Source organism: Ursus maritimus, unplaced genomic scaffold (genome assembly GCF_017311325.1).
Source record: "Ursus maritimus isolate PB19 unplaced genomic scaffold, ASM1731132v1 scaffold_7, whole genome shotgun sequence".
Lineage (NCBI taxonomy): Eukaryota > Metazoa > Chordata > Mammalia > Carnivora > Ursidae > Ursus > Ursus maritimus.
In genome coordinates this window covers 9,432,177-9,448,885 of record NW_024426885.1, presented here as the reverse complement: position 1 = coordinate 9,448,885, position 16,709 = coordinate 9,432,177, and the positions used below count along the sequence as shown (strand labels likewise).

General features: G+C 53.2%; 1 protein-coding gene across 1 annotated transcript in view; it reads left to right on the top strand.

Moving 5' to 3' along the window:
* Window positions 1-11,975: 11,975 nt before the first annotated feature.
* HTRA1 (HtrA serine peptidase 1) overlaps window positions 11,976-16,709 on the top strand; it is a 52,146-nt gene continuing 47,412 nt past the window's right edge. The window contains exon 1 of the mRNA XM_040624481.1: window positions 11,976-12,462. Coding sequence (XP_040480415.1) covers window positions 11,991-12,462 — 472 coding nt within the window. The 5' untranslated portion in view covers window positions 11,976-11,990. The remainder of the gene's footprint in view (window positions 12,463-16,709) is intronic.

Genomic DNA, 16,709 nt, shown 5'->3' with positions numbered 1-16,709 from the left:
GGGGGGGGGGGGGGGGGCGGGTCCCCAGGAAGAAGAGCTAGCAGACACATGCTGACAACTGGGTTTCATTCTGGTTCTGGAAACAGTTTCATTTCAGCCTTAAAGGAGCCTTAATTGTCCTGGGATTTTTGCTGACAGAGCTTGGCTCATGACTGATTCTTGTCCTGAGGCTTAAAGGCAGAATAGGCATTAATAAATGTTACAAAATGTCTTTGGTTGTGCTCAGCCAGCTTTTTTCCAGCAGAAGAAAAACTTTGCTTGATTAAATTCAATTATTTTCCAAGGGCTTCCTAGGGACAAGAAATTTTGCTGAACTCTGGAGTATAGGAAATAGGTGGGGAGACACACAGAAGTTCCCTCTATTACATGGCAGACTAAAGACTATCTGACAGAATAGACCGGGTTTTGCTGCTGTAACAAAAATCTCAGAGGTCTATAACCCTACAGGCTGATTGATCAGCTATGCTATCTGTCCAGCATGGCTTGACTGTAGCTCTGTGCTCTTCATTGTTACCCTAGGGCGTAAGTGAATTGAGCAACCTCTGTCTGGAAAATGGTGGTCTTGGAAGAGGGGAAAGTGATGCTTGCCAGTCATGTAACCACTCCTAAAAGTAAAGTGACACATGCCATTAAAGCTCACCTTTCACTGGCCAGAGAAAATGACATGGTCAAAGCCTGCCATCAAAAGGGCAGGGAAGTACGAGGTTGAACCATATATGATTGCCATTTTATTAAGTCGAAAATGACCAAACATCAGCAATTGTATATGGTTCAACCTACTATTATCCTTCTATAGCAGGGGGCGACGACTATTTGAATCTACCCCAGAGGTACCAGCAAAATTGCAAAATATCTATAGAAGAAAGGATTGTCTTTTAAATTCAGAGGAGGATAGACAAAAAATTAAAATTAAAAAATCCTGTATTTCACTTGAGTTAGACACATTCAACCAACCCTTCCATGTCTCAATCAATTAATTTAAAATCTGCTAGCTCAATGTGCCGGGCTCTGTGAGAGATGCTAGGATAGAGCAGTGAGAGAAGCACCTGTCCCCAGGGAGCTGACATGCTAGTTCCTGCCCCACTGTCTGGTGCCTGGTGTGGATGACTTGTGGCCTCCTAGCCACAGTCCTACCCACATTCGAGGGGACGGGATTTTACAGGGTGTGTATACGGGGCGGGGTGGGGGGGGGAGCTTGGAGGTGGGCCTAGCATTCTGCCTGCATTGGGGTTGTTAGACTCTTATTTTAGAATTCTTGTGGGCATGCGTCATTGTTTTCAATCAGTTTTCCTGACAGCAAGGGCCATTTGTAGATCTTCTTTCGTGAAATCTTTGGCTCAGATTTTTTTTCTATTTGTTTGCCTTTTTATTGTTGAGTTGTATATTGTGAATTCCTTGTTTAGAGACAGGTGCTGTAAGTATCTTTTCTCAGTTGATGAGTTTTCATTTTTGATGAGCAGAAATTCTTTATTTTAATTAAGTCATATTTATCAGTTTTTTCAATAGTGATTTCTGTGTCCTATTTGTGAAATCTCTGCCTACCCCAGGATCATAAAGATATTTTCCTATCTGGAACCTTTCTCCTGAGCTCTGCATTGTTTTTAATTTTCCAGTTTAGGTCTATGATCCACTTTGAATTAATTTTTATATTTGACATGGGGCCTACATTCATCCCCCCCCATAAGAATGGCTGATTCAGTGCCATTGACTGAAAAGACCCTACTTAATTACAATTATGCCTTTGTGAAATCAGGTTACTGCTTGATATCTGAGTCTGATTGGGGCTCCCACCTACTCCAGGGACCTATATGTTTATCTTTATGCCAGTACCGAACTGTCCTGATTATTTAAAAATTATGTTGTGATATCTGAACACCATCTTTAAAGGTATCCTGGGAGTCATCACCTCTATAGCGTTGACACAGCTGTTTCCTTGTGCCAGGGATTGGGGCACAGGCCACTAGGGATGGGGACACAGAAACTGGGAAATAAGGGAGTGAATAAGCCATGTCCAGAGATAGAGCTTTGCGGAAGACGTCAAAAAGGTGTGTGAAAGTCTTGGTGGACTAAAAAGCATGGAAAAGCATCCTCGCTTTAAAATGTCAGAAAATGCAGATTTGGAACAATCTATAAAGTCTTTGGATTTATTCAGGCTAAGCACTTGGTACACACTCAGCTATGCCCCGGATATGTCAAAGGCAGTCACCAGTGGAGTCTACAAAGGATCAGGAGCAGATGCTGAGCTCAGCAGTGGGACGGGGTGGGTTCGAAGGGTGTGAGGGACAAGGAGTGACTGCAGGTAGAAGCGTGGTCCAGTGTTGGGGGGTCCTCAGACGGGGAGTCCCTGCTGCAGGGAGAGCATGCCCAGGAGCTTGGCTCCCACTGATGGACAGGGCTTTGGCTTTCTTACCTTCTCTTCCTCCACTTTTAATTGTCTCTCTCTCCCAGTGTTACTGGTTAGTACAGAAAATACCATCCCTTGCCCTTCAGCCCTCCACCCAGAATTAACCTCAGGCTTGGTTCTGCTCATGTTTGAGTCTGGCCATCGGTTTCTGAACAATCAGGAGCAAACAGCAGGCACAGTTTTATATCCTGCATTTCTTGCTTAGTGTAATAGCACGCTCCGGGGGGTCGTTACTGGGCTTCTTCTGGGATCTCAGACTAGGGAAGTTGGGCCATTAGTGAGGATTTCCTGACTCCCCTTTGAATCATCACAGTGGTTGGACTTGGTCTTCCTGCCCTTGAGGGCCCGGTAATTTCTCCTTCCCCTCCCTCAAACTGCAGGTCTTTGGGACAGGAAGGCCGGTGAGAATTTCAGGCCCGATTTCTAAAGTGGTGACTCTTCTTTTTTAAGGAGCAATGAAGTCATTGAATGACCAGGTGCCAGGCACTGGGCTAGGCCTGAGCAGCCAGAAACTGCCTACAAGAAGTAAAGTCCATCGGGAAAGAGGGACATACGAGTCTCTGTCATGCGAGGTGACAGGGCTTTAAGAAAGGATGGAGAGGGGCCAGTGGAAAAGTACCTCGGCCATGATTCATCGGGGATAAGGCTCCGCGGGTGCCACGCCGTCCAGGAGTGCCGACAGCCGATGGCTGGAGGACGCATCAAAAATAGAACCAAGTTTGGGCGAAATGGGTGAAGAGGATTCAGAGGTACCAAAGGGAAAAAAAGGAATCAATTTAAGGGAAGAAAGTACATGAAAATCAAGATAAAATGTCCGACTTCACGGCTGTACCTGGCATCTGCTGCAAGCATCGGTCTAACCCCACAACCTGAGCCCCCGGGGGGCTGGCACCAGCGGGCACCGTGGGCAGGGCAGGCGCCCCGTTCCAGACATCTCCCAGCCTGCGGGGGGAGGGCAAGGTGGTGGCCCATCCGAACGCAGCCTGGCTGATTCAAATACACCCTGTGAAGCAGACAAATGGAATTCCCAGAGCCACGGAATTTTGGAAGGACTCTGGCTGTGGAAGAACAGGATGGTTGAAACACGTGTTGCCGTGGTGTAACACATAGAAACGGCCGGGCTGTGGTTCTCAGCCTGACGGCTCGCTGGAGTCCCCGGGGGCAGGGGGCTCGGAACACTAGTCATCAGGGATGCTCTGTCACAACCCCCAGCGCGTTTTTTAAAACAGCGCTATCAAGATACAATTCAAATCCCATACAACGCACCACTTAAAAGGGTACAATTCAGTGGGTTTTAGTATGTTCACAGATGTGCAACCAACACCACAATTTTAAAAACATTTCAGTCACCTCAAAAGCCACCCCCTCCCCTTTAGCCATTACCTCTCTATCCCACCGCCCTCTCTGCAGCCCTATTTTCGATCTCCGGGGATTTCCCGGTGGTGGACATATCATGTGAACGGAATCCTATAGTGTGCGGCCTTTTGTGACTGGCGTCTTTCATTCAGCGTCCTGTCTTCAAGTTCATCGATTCTGTCCCGGGCGTATTTCGTTCTTTTCTGTGGCTGAGCAATCTTCCACTGCGTGGGTACGGCACATCGACGGGACATTTGGGTTATTTCCACTTTTTGGCGCTGACGAATAATGCCGTTGTGAACATTCGTGGGCAAGTTTCTGTGCAGACACGTGCTTCGGTGTCCATGGAGAGTGCGAGTGCTGGACCACACGGTGACCCGGTGGTGATCAGAGGAACAGACAGACGGGTTGTCAAAGCGGCTACACCGTGTTCCGTTCCCACCAGCAGGGTGGGAGGGTTCCCATGTCTCGACATTTCTGCCATCTCCCGTTACCATCTGACTCAAGTTTTTGTCTTTGATTTCAGATCAATGAATTAACATATGGTGTATCATTAGTTTCAGAGGGAGAGTTTAGTGATTCATCAGTTGCATACAACACCCAGTGCTCATTCCATCACATGCCCCCCTGAATGCCCATCCCCCAGTCACCCCATCCCCCAACCTGACGTTTTATACAAGCATCCTAGGGGGTGTGAAGTGCTGTCTCAGTGTGGTTTGGATCTGTTGATCACTAATGATGTTGAGCATCTTTTCATGTGCTTATTGGTGCCTCTAGATTCAATCGATTTGGGGTATTTATTTTTTAAGAAGTTTTTTATTTTAAAATAATTTTGAGATTAGAGAAAAGTCGTAAAAATAGCATAAAACGCTCATTTACCCCGCCCCCAGCTTCCCCACAGGTCAACCACACTTGCTCTTTCTCCACCTCTGAACCGTTTTAAGACTGAGTTGCAGACATGAAGGCCCTTTGCCTCTAAATGCTTCAGTGTGTATTTTCTTTAAAGGACAAAAATAAAACTCAACTTTCTCTTCTGTCACTACAGTAAAGTCATCAAAATCAGAAAATTGACACTGACTCACTACTATTATTTACCGAATTTAATCAAATTTTGCCCAATTCCAGAATGTCAGCATTTTGAAAAAGCTCCATGGGGGGCTGTAATGGACACCAGGGGTCTCTGTCACCTCCTCCCATAGAGGAGGACCGTAGAAAGGAGAACGCCCTCCCCAAGGTCACCAGCCATTTAGGGCAGAGTTTTCAGGGGGCCCAACCCCTGAGGCATCTTTGCATGGCTTAGGAAAAGATGCCTCTCCTGGAGCTGAACCAGATGGGGAATGGGCTTGGCGAGGGGCAGCACCTTTGTCATTGCATCACGCCCCTGCCTCGGAGCACGAGGCACATTCTCTATCCAGGACTGAGTACAGCTGAGGAGGGGGAGGGGAAAGGCAGGGCTCCGGAGGGCCTGGGACCATCAGTCTGCTCTGCTCAGTGGGACATGTGCCCTTCACGTCTGCCCTAGAGAGTCTGTGGTCCGTACTGGGTGGGAAGGAGAGGAGCTGATTATAGGCAGAGTGGCAAACTCGTTCTTCGTCGTACTCCCTGATCCCAGCTGCTAAAATCCGGACTCTTCTCTCCTGCTAGAACCTGACTCCAGACTCCCCCTCCTTCCACACCCCCATCCCTCAGACCAGTTCTCACCCTGGTCCTGGTGGTCTTTCCAACCCACAAATCTGACCACATCCCTTTCCTGATTAAAACCGCTAGGTGAAGCCAGAGTTCATATTCAATAAATGGGAACAGTGGCTGTCTCTGTTGTCCTTCCCCGCCCACTGGCTTCTAACTCTTGCTCACTCCTAAGACTGGCTCTGGGGTCCCTCTGCAGAAGCCCCTCAGGCTGGCTATCTGTTCCCCTAAATGAAGCCATGCTTCTCCCACATGATACCACCCAGTGTGTGTATATGGAGATGTACCAGCAGAGCAGGAATGGGAGGTAGACGGGGACAGGGGCGGTGGTACCCAAAGTGGGGTCTCAGGCCAACAGCATCAACATCACCTGAAAGTTACTAGAAATGCAAATCCTCAGGCCCCACCCCAGACCTGCTGAATCAGTCCGCCACGTGCGCCTTAGCCGGCCCTCTAGGGGCTTCTAGGCAAGCTCAGGTTCGAGAACCACCGGTCTCACAGCTAGAATCGGGGTGAATTCTGCCCTTCTCTGGGTCAAGCAGTTGACCAAGGTAGGCATTCTCTATAGCTGGTAGGTCAAGAATATCAACAAATATTTCCAGTGCCCCTAGTATGCACCAGACAAAGGAAACAGGAAGCTGCACGGGTGGGAGAGTGGGGGCGGGTAGAGGAAACCCAAAGCCCATAGAAGGCCACTTGGGTGCCCCCCCCCCCCCAGCTGCTGGGCTGGGTTTGGGGTTACAATGATGGAAGCAGAGACCTCGGCCAAGGCTTTTAGAGTAGCCATCAGGAAAGGGACGCCATCTTTATATTCTCACAGTTTCACATTCTCATGGTCCTATTAGTATAGGGATTAAACAAAGATAAACATTTGGCTGTATAGGTAACAATGTCTATGGAAAATAATCAATGCAAGTTTGTAGAGAAAGAATCTGGGCCTTCTAGGTCAAGTTGGTTTCAAATGCTGACATCCCAGCACCTCCGAGATCCTCCTGATAAACTCAGTAAGTGCTTTTTAATACCTATAAGCCTTGGCCTTTTGTGGGTATTTTAGTGCCTATGTAACTAGATGAGGAAATAACTCAAAGATTGAACACCCTTCCCCATTTTTTAAAATTTCTCTTTACAAGCACATTTAAAATTCCGGCTCATCACTTCTTTGACCTGCACTCAAACATTCCTGCCTGCAAGGAAGCCTGTTCTGTGCGTGACCTCGTTCAGCTTTTTATGCTGCTCCCGAGTAACAGAAAATTGACAAGCTGTCATTCATGACACTTTGGTGGCTGCCTGTGGTTCTATTTGAACTTGTGTCTGTCTGATCAAGCCGGTCAAGGAGAGTGGAAAAATTTGGTCATATGGCATGCCCTTTTAATTTTCTAGAGCAAATATATTAGAAAGAGCCGATTAATACAAACACAGACCAGACCGTTGGTCTTCTGCAATTAATTTAGGGGACAGGTTAGTCTAAATTAATCAAGGATCAGAATTATACATCTTGAAGGCTCGACAGCAAACATGGAACAGCAGCCAGGCCGGGATCGGGTCCCACATGTCCTCCTTTAATTAAGGGACATGAACATGTTGTGATTTGATATTGGAAATGCTAATATTTCCAAAGTGCCTCTGAAGTTCCCCAAAAATATTTTAAGCATCCTCGCCCTTTGCAGTGTCTTTGGAGGAGGGCCTTGCATGGAAGAGGTCATGCGGAAATGAGTTAATAATTTGTTACAAAGCTATTGGAATCTCTTCACTTCTTACCTATTAGGTTACATCAGCTGCTTCTTCAATTTAATTCAAGGTGCTTCGTAATCCAAATCCCGTCATGTAGCTCTATTTAAAAATGCCTGTGGCTGAATCCACGCTGCAGCAACATGATTCGACCAAAACACATCTCCTTCAAAGTGCAGTGGAAGCCCTCATCAGCACCAGGGTAAAGCCCAAATTCCTCAGGAGGTCAGCGGGAGCCCTTCACAAGCCGGTGCTCCCCTCCAGCTCCTCTCCTGCCCACAGGGACCCCTTCCCTGCCGCCAACCACACTGGACAGCTGGCCACTTCCCCAACCGAGGGGACTCATAGAGTCGACTCCCCCGCCCCCCACGTGCCACCCGCTCCTGTGCCCCTGGTGACTTCCTCCCCATCCCTTAAGATGCGGCTCAGTTGGCACCCTTAGAGTCCCAGTTCCTCCCTCTCACGGAGCTCCTTCCGGTCACCCTGCACTTGTTTCCTTATCCCTGTCCCCAGTGTGATAGACACTCGTCTCATACGGCTAACGAGGTGCACTCTGTTGCACTTAAATGAATTAAAATGAAATGCAAATAAAAATTCAGTTTCTTAGCTGCACTTGCCACATTTCTAATGCTCAGTAGTTAGTTACCCATAGTTACTGGCTGCCACCTTGGACAGGTAGAGGCCATTTCCATTGTTGCAGAAAATTTCTAGACTTTGAGCTCCTTGGGGGCAGGGGTTCTGTTATTTAATGCCACATCTCAGTGTCTAGCAGAGTGTCCAGCATACGGCAGATGCTCGAGAAGTTTCTCTCCAATTAAACCAAACTGAACCGACATGGGACTGTCTTCAGAGACGCAGGAGCAGGGTGTGCCTTTTGTCAAAGGAGATCATGACTTTCTGACGGGAGTAACGGGAGTGTGCCTAGTTCTCCGAAGGAAGGCAATCAAAACTGGCTCAGTAGTCACCTTTTACCTGGGCAGCCTGTCCCCAGCCAAGGTTCTGTTACTATGGAGAGGGTGGGAATGGACGCTAGGGGCAACTAGGGGATGGATGTCTGCCACCCTGGAACACAGGACAATCTGGCTTGAAGGGCAGTTTAGGTGACATCATTCATGGAGCATTCTGGATGTCAGGTTAAGAAGTCTGGACTTCCTTTTACCGGGATTGTCAGCCCCCCAACATTACTGAGTAGGGCATTTATAAGATTGTAGGAAGTGTCAAAATTATTACTCTAGCTCCTTAGGTTTTAGAGCCTGTGGATTAGGAAAGGCAATGTGACCCAGCCAGTCTGGGTCCTTCTTGCTTTTGGGAGGTTAGAGGCCCCGAGTGGGAGATCTTTCTCTTTGGGGGCAGCACAGACACGGTTGCTCAGTGCCAGTCCAGAAACCTCATTTCCTAACAAGGGTTTGTCAGCCGTGGTGTTTTCTTGTTTATTATTCATGAATAGGCTTGACTTTGTCCAAACTTAAAGTTTAAATGCTGTAAATTTGGGCGGCAGAGAAAATGGCAGGGAACTCTTGTGGTTTCAGAACTACCCCCTTTTCTCTGGAAAAATGTTCTCTGGGAATCTGTGCCAAGACCTGGTGAGAAATGAGTTTTCATGATGTATCAAAAATATGTGTCTCATAAGAAACTGTCTTTCTAAATGGCAATAGAGGGGGAAGAAAGAAGAGAAACAGTAGCTTTTTCAGACCCAAAGCATTACTTCTAGAAATGGGAACGCTAGGATTAAGGGACGAGCAATCAATGATGGGCTCTTGATGCCAGGTTCCAATTGAATTATTCTGTATCTTTCCATGGAGGCACGCACATGGACACAGGCAGGCACGCGCGCGCACGCGCACACACACACACACACACACACACACACACACCACCCTCCTGAGTGACTGTTCAGGATCTCCCTAACCCTCCTGGTGGGACTTTAATTTCTCCATCTCTGAGTTGAAGGTCTTGAGGGGTGAGGGGGGGGCCCTCTGGTGAGCTGGTGTTAACGTAAAAGCAGGGGGTGAGCTGCAGTCAGTCCTGGGAGATGCTGTGATGTGATCATGGTCTTTCTAAAACCTTGGGCATTGTGAACTCTGCTTGTCGGGAACGGCTCCGTCTCCCACTCCTCCCTCTGCCAACTCCTTGATGCCACCACCAGCCTGGGTTCCAGTGGCGGGGTGGTGCCATCTTCCTTCCCTGGGAGAAGAGCCACGTGGCTTCTGTGGCTTGCTTTTCCTGGTCGTCGCCATTGCGAACATCCCTTCCGGGTTGTGAACCATCATAGGGGTGGTTTTGTGGCCACGAACACCTTTTTTTAGTCACTAGATGCGCAGTCACCACCATGTTCCTGGTGAAGGTGCCCGAGGCTCTTGAACAACTTACCCAAAGTCACAGAATGAAAGGACAGAAGTGGGATTTCCACTCCCAAGCCCATCAGATGACATGGCTCCTGGCAGCTTCACTACATCAGACTAACTCACCCTGGAGAGGAGGAAGGGCATTTCAGGAGGAGGGAAGAGCACGAGCAGAAGCATAAAGGCTTTAGACAGGAGAAGGTATGTACCAGAAAACGCAAGTTATTCAGCACTGGGGGAGTAAAGTGTGTGTGGTGGGGAGATGAAATGGAGAATGGAGTGAGGGGGAGGCCGGAGGGGGACTCAGTGAAACCGGCAGGGACTTGTCCTCTGTTAGGGAAAAAGCCAGGAGACCCACCCAGCATATAGTTTTATTTTTAACCTGCTATTTCACTCCAGCAGCTCGGCTGGAGGCTGGAGGCTGGGGTCCTGGCTGCATCACTCTTTTTTTTTTAAAGATTTTATTTATTTATTTGACAGAGATAGAGACAGCCAGCGAGAGAGGGAACACAAGCAGGGGGAGCGGGAGAGGAAGAAGCAGGCTCACAGCGGAGGAGCCTGATGTGGGGCTCGATCCCATAACGCTGAGATCACGCCCTGAGCAGAAGGCAGACGCTTAAGGCTTAACCGCTGTGCCACCCAGGCGCCCCCTGGCTGCATCACTCTTAACTGGTAGTGTGACCCTGGGGGAGTCACTTATCCTTTCTGGCCCTCAGTTTTCTCCTCTGTAAAATAAAAGTACTGGACAAAAAGAAGTTTTCACCAATTTATTTGCCACCACAGGCCCTGCTTAATTGATCTGCCCGCTGGGCTGCGGTGGGGGAAACTCATTACTGGCTGATCAACTTTGTTAATTACTTCCCTCACCCCTACGCATCCCCCTTTTGGGGTGATCACAGCTAGCCAGGCACACAGCGCCCCCAGTCAGCAGAGCTATGCCCTCTCCAGTATCCAGGGCTGAATGAATTCTGGGTCAAGGTCTCCCTTTCCACAAGGACGAGGTTCTGGCTTTAGGAAACACTTCCCTAAAGTCTTTCGCAAGCTCCCCGCTGCTGAGCCTCCTGTTTCCCAACCCTTGGTCCCAGGCACCCCTCTGGACCCTGGACGGTAGCATGGCTCACATTTGGGAGGTGCTTTGGGCAAGGGTGGTTATAAATATTTGGATTTTACTTTTTAAAACTACTTTTATTGGAAAAAAATCTTGTGCACAAGGGAACCACCCACATACAAAAAAATAGTGCAAAACCCTAAGCCTCCCATGCACCCTCCCACACCTACTCCACCCCAAGGTCAGTGTTCCCAGCCCACCGCCCGTGGGCGTCTCTCCCGGGGCAGGGCGTGTGTGAACCCGTCTGCCCCTGGGTCCTCAGGCATAAGCTTTGTCCATCTGCTCAGCACTGGCCTGGAGGCCGCCGCCTGCGGGCCTGGCGCCACGGGGGCACCGAGATCCGCCTCCGGAGTCGCCCCCACCCCTCCAGGTGATGCCTTGACTTGCGTCTGTCCCAAAGGATGCAGCGAAGACTCAAATGGAAGATCAAAGATGAACTCTTTTATTTAATAATATTTTCGGCTAATCATGCACGTGGTGAAAAACTGAGGCGGTACGAAGCCCCTCTCTCACGCAGGACTCCCATTGCCCCCGCCCCCGCGCGTTACCAGCCTCTGGCGTCTCGCTCCGGAGCTATTCTATGCGTGTACAAGCCCGCATCCCACCCTTAACTTTTTAAAGGAATCTGACACGAATGATTCTATTCTAATTACTTCTGCTCTTTGCTTTTTTCATGTAATCGTGGGTCTGGGCGTTGGCTTTCCGCCAGCCCCCGCGGGCGCCACCTTCTTCGTACGGATGCACAGGGACCACGGTCACGGTCGCGCGTGCCGGACACGGGGGTCAATGCCAGAGAGGTGCCCGTCCCCCTCCTCTGGAGCGCGTGACCAGAGCCAGCAGCGCCAGCGCCGCCCGGGGTCCCGGCAGCGGCCCCTCCCGCTGCCGGGGCGGGTCCCCAGTAGGGCAATTTGGGGAACTTTCTCGGGCCCGCACGCGCGGGGCCACTGCAGGTTCCCCTTCGCAGAGCCTTTTAGTTTTTGGCTCGCGAGGGGCGTGAGAGAACCCGCGAACGGCGGAGAGGAGAGACGCGTAGACCTGGAGCCCCGGCCCCACGAGAGGGCGGACCCGCGCGCCGCCCCGCCCGCGCCCCACCAGCCGCGCCGTGCCCGGGCGCGCCCGCCCTGCCCCCGCCGCGGGCGGTCCCCGCTCCAGCCGCCCGCCCGCCCGCCATCCGGCCGGCCCCCCCGCCCTCCCCACCGCGGCCGCCGTGCCCGTCCCCAAGGCGGCTCGTCACCGCCGCGAGGCCAATGGGCTGGGCCGCGCGGTCGCGCGCACTCGCACCCGCTCGCCCTAGTCCCTCCCGCGCTCTTCCCGGCGCAGCTCTCCGCTCCTCGCCCAGCCCGCCGCCGCTGCCGTCGGAGCCGCCATGCAGCCCCCGCGCTCCTCGTGCCTTCCGCTCCTGCTGCTGCTCCTCGCGGCGCCCGCCCAGGCGCAGCCGTCCCGGGCCGGACGCTCGGCGCCTGCGGCCGCCGGGTGCCCGGAACGCTGCGAGCCCGCGCGCTGCCAGCCGCCGCCGGGACACTGCGAAGGCGGCCGCGTCCGCGACGCGTGCGGCTGCTGCGAGGTGTGCGGCGCGCCCGAGGGGGCGGCGTGCGGCCTGCAGGAGGGTCCGTGCGGCGAGGGGCTGCAGTGCGTGGTGCCCTTCGGGGTGCCGGCCTCGGCCACCGTGCGGCGGCGCGCGCAGGCCGGCCTCTGCGTGTGCGCCAGCAGCGAGCCGGTGTGCGGCAGCGACGCCAACACCTACGCCAACCTGTGCCAGCTGCGCGCAGCCAGCCGCCGCTCCGAGAGGCTGCACCAGCCGCCGGTCATCGTCCTGCAGCGCGGCGCCTGCGGCCAAGGTACCCGCGCGCCCCGAGCTCCCCGGTCCCGCCATCCCGGCTCCGACCGCTCCCCACGGGCGGCCGGGGCGAGCGGAGGGGCGGCGAACCGTCGCGGGGTGTTCAGGGCTCCCGCTTGCTGGGAAAGGTGGGCACCGGCCCCCGGGGAGGAGCATTCCGCGGGCCCCCTGGGAACCCAGCTTTGCGCCCAGCCCGGGGCCGGTTCCGCGCCCGGCGGGTGCCCCGCGCGCTCAGTCCCGCAGCCCCCGGTCGGACTGACGGGGCGTCCGGCCCGGTGGCCGGCTGCTGGGTGCCCCGCGGGGCACCACAGCGCGCCAGGGAGCAGGGACAAACAAGACAGGAGTGTGCGCGCAGAGTTGAGTGGGACTGGGAGAGGTGCCTTGTGCCAGAGGCGTTGGGACTGCTAGGACTCATTTCTGTCGCTTTGTCGTCCCCCTGCTTCCCTGGGTTCCCCCCCTGCTCCCTCCCCGCGCCTGTAGAGTTAACCATGCGTTCATTAATGGATCCTGCAGGCGAAAACTTTCCTACGTAACTTTGTATTTGAAAGGAACGGTGTTGCCCGCCGGCTCCGCGGTTCCCGCGATGATGATCCCCCTGGGCAGGCGCCGGTAGATCAGCGCCGTCCCCTCCTGCCTGCTTCCCGTGTTCTGAGCCAATCCTACAAAAATGAAAGTGGTGTTTTGGAATAAGCTGAACGGGACTTTGGATGGCGGAATCGGAGGCAGAGGGTGGGAGGCGGGTTCGGGATGAACACTTGAACCCCTTCTTCCTTTTGCATCTTTTCTGTATCAGCAGGACCCGTCTTGGTGGGGGAGGCGGCGGGGATGGGGCGACGGGTGGAGAAATGGTTTCTCTCGCGGGACCTTCCAGAGGGATGCTTCTGGTCTCCAGTCGGAGAGACCATGTGGAAAAACAGTACGGAGTTCAGCTGCGGCCAATCCAGCGGTGTAGGGCAGGGCCAGCCGCGCTTGGCAGTGCACTTGGCAGCCGCCTCCTGCCGCCGGCAGTGCATGGAGAGGGAGGGGGGAAAGCTCAGCGCCAGGGGCTGGTCTAGATGTTCTTTGTCGGAATAGGGTCCAACATGACCAGCTAGGGCCTGGCACAGGTTGGCTCACGCGGAGAGCAAGGTGCCAGAGCTGTCCAGGAGAGATTGGAGGATTCCCGTGACGCAGGAGCAGGGAGCCGGGCCTCTGCCCTCAGGAAGGAGCCAGCTGTGGGTGCAGGAGACTTATCTTGGAGAGAAAGGATCCAGCGGGGACTGAGGTACGGGTGTGACAATGCACAGGTGTGCGTGTGCACTCTGTGCCTCAGCCTGTGCGCCGGGCATGTTACCCGTGTGACTTCACTCGGCTTCACAGCCTCATGAGGCGGGGACATCTGCTATTATCCCCCTTACAGATGGAGGAACTGAGGTTCAGTTACTGGCCCAAGGCCACTCAGCTGGAATTCGAACCCAGATAGCCTTCCTCCCAGCGAGTCTCGTGCTCAGCCCCAAGGCTGAGGAAGAGAGGTCAGGCAGGGTGAAGGAAGTTTCCAGTTTCCAGAGGGCCGGGAACAGCCTGGGCAAAGCCTGAGACTGGCTTGGGAGCTGGCGAACAGGTTAGTGTGGCTGGGGACCTTGGGGGAGGGCAGTGAGAGTGACCCAGGCTGGTGGCGCAGAGGCCCTGACCGGAAGAGGCCAGCTGGGCTACGTACTGGGAGGTTCTTGGACCGGTGCTGCTTAGAGAAACCCCAGTGTAGGACTAACCTAGCGGCGGAGTGTGGCACGCACCAGGTGCGCGTTAGGGCCACCGCCGTCGTCTGGGTGTCAGGTGACGACATTAAGAAAGCACATTGCATATGTGTGTCAAAAACAAGCCAGCTGTTACTGTGTGTAGTCTCGCTGTACCGGGTCAGCACCTCGTTTATGGCCCATGAGGTGGCATCCCTTAGCGAGCTCCGCGCTTGGCAGACGCATTCCTAGTCGCCGTGGGGAGAGAAACGGGTCCTTGCCCTTTGGCCATCGGGCCCACAGCAGGCTCCCGGAGAGCCAGCGACGGGACAGCCACGGGATGATGAGCGTGGCAGCCTTGGGAGGAGAGAGAGACAGAGGGGGCAAGGCTGTTCTCACCCTTTCCTCTCTCTGCAAATATTTACCGAGCGCGGCGGGGGTCAGACACTGTGTGTTTCTCTGTCTGCCTGGCACCCAGGGGGCACCTGACCGGCGTGTGGGTAGAGGATGAGTGAACACATCGAGAACCCAGAGACACGGGGCCATCCGGGCTGCCCTTCATGGAAGGCTTTGCTTTTGCCCCCCGCCCTCCGCCCCCCGCCCCCTGCCCCCCGCCCCTCCCTCATCTCGCACTCCACCCTTGACTGCCCAGAGGCTCCTCTGAGGCCCGGAGCCTGGGAGCCAAGACTTCATTCAGTCGAAGCCCTGCCCATGAGCAGGTCGCTTGACGTCATTGTTAAATGAGGTGAATTGGCTGCCGGCTCTGGCGGAGAGGGTTGGCAGGGATGCTGTTTTCACTGGGGTGGACGCAGGAGGCCTGAGGTTGGAGGGAGCCATGCAAGGATGTGGGGAAGGAGCTCCGGAGACATGAGTGGGCCCCATGATTTCCAAGATCCTAGGGAGGGTGTGCCCGGAGCCGAGAGCGAGGGGACGGGAGCGGGAAATGCCTGCAGACCCGAGGCCCTGGGCAGCTGAGCGGCTCTTCACAGTCGTGGTGGATCTTTGGATGGCGGAACGTGTCGCCATTTAAAAGAAAGCACTTTGGGGGTGCCTGGGTGGCTCGGAAAGGTTGAGCACCTGACGTCGGCTCAGGTCGTGATCTCAGGGTCCTGGGACCGAGCTCTGCGTTGGGCTCTGTGCTCCGTGGGGCGTCTGCTTCTCCCTCTCCCTCTGCCCCTTCGCACTGCTCATGCGCGCTCTCTCTCCCATAAATAAGTAAAATCTTTTTTAAAAATTAAAGAAAAGAGAGTACTTTTATCTGTACACTGTTTCATGAAAACTTCAGACAACGTCTCCTGACAATGACTCTGGAAATGAAGTCAACTCCTCTATTTCAGAAATCAGTGCTGCTGTCAGGGTTTGGATGGGAAAGTGTCCAATTATGCTAGAGAACAAAGACCTCTGTCCTCTTCCACCATTAGCGGTTTGGATTAGTTTAAAGCAAAAACTCTGTACTGTCAGGAAATTATAACAAAGAAAGGAATTGCAGTTAATATAACAGTATAATAATAAAGGCTAACATATATTTAGAGCTTATTCTGTGCCAGGCGTATGTTAACTCATTTGACCCTCCTAGAATTGTAGGAAGGGTGTGCTGTAATCTTCCCTGTGTCGCAGCTGGGAGACAGAGTCACAGACAAGTTCCTTGTCCAGGACTTGAACTCATGCATCTGGTCCAGGGCCCATTCATAATCACCATGCCGTGCTGTTGACAGAGAAACTAAGATTATACGCCAACTTCAGCTAAGCCGCAGCTAATAGCTGGAGTAAACAGTGCTCCAGATGGCCATGGCCTTGGGATGAAATGTAGGACACCTCCCAGCTCTCATTCCACAGGCACGGGAGTTGGAGGACATGGTTGCCCCCAGTTGCCATCAGGGCAGCTCTTGCTGCAGAAAAGCCAAAGGAGCAGAAGGGGCTGGAGTAAAGATGTTTCCAAAGCAGAGCTCCAGGCCTCTCTCCCTGGGGAGAGAAAGGCCTGTCTGGATTCCCAGATATTGCAAAAGACGGGCCAGGGTGTCTGGTGCTGCAGACCTCTGCCAGAAAATGGACAAGCAGCCAGGAAAGAGGCTGAAAGAGACTTCCCAAAGCAGCAGCCACTTCCATTTCTGCTCCTAGTACCCCCGACAGGACAGCCCACCCCACCCCACCCGAAACGCCGCCCAGACAAGCCTGGAGCTCTCCCCATCCTCATCCCCCCCCCCAGGCCTGAGGAGGGACGGCCTCTGAAAGTGGAGCCTGGCTGTGCATTCCCGGTTAAGAACCACCGGTTTAGAAGAACTGTCTTTGCCACAGTCTATGAGGCTCTGCTCTCTCTGGTTGGTTATTTGCTTTTATTCTCTGTCGGTTTTGCTAAAGAGTTAAAGTAATGAGGTTTCATAAAATTTGTAAGTTAACAATATCGAAAGCCAAGCATTTGAGTAACTTCATTCCGTCCAGAAGAGCTGTAAATAGGTTGCATTAGAGCTTAAAATAACTGCATTCGGTAAGCGATTATGGTGGGGACCGTGAGCTAACTGTGGTCAGACGTCCGACA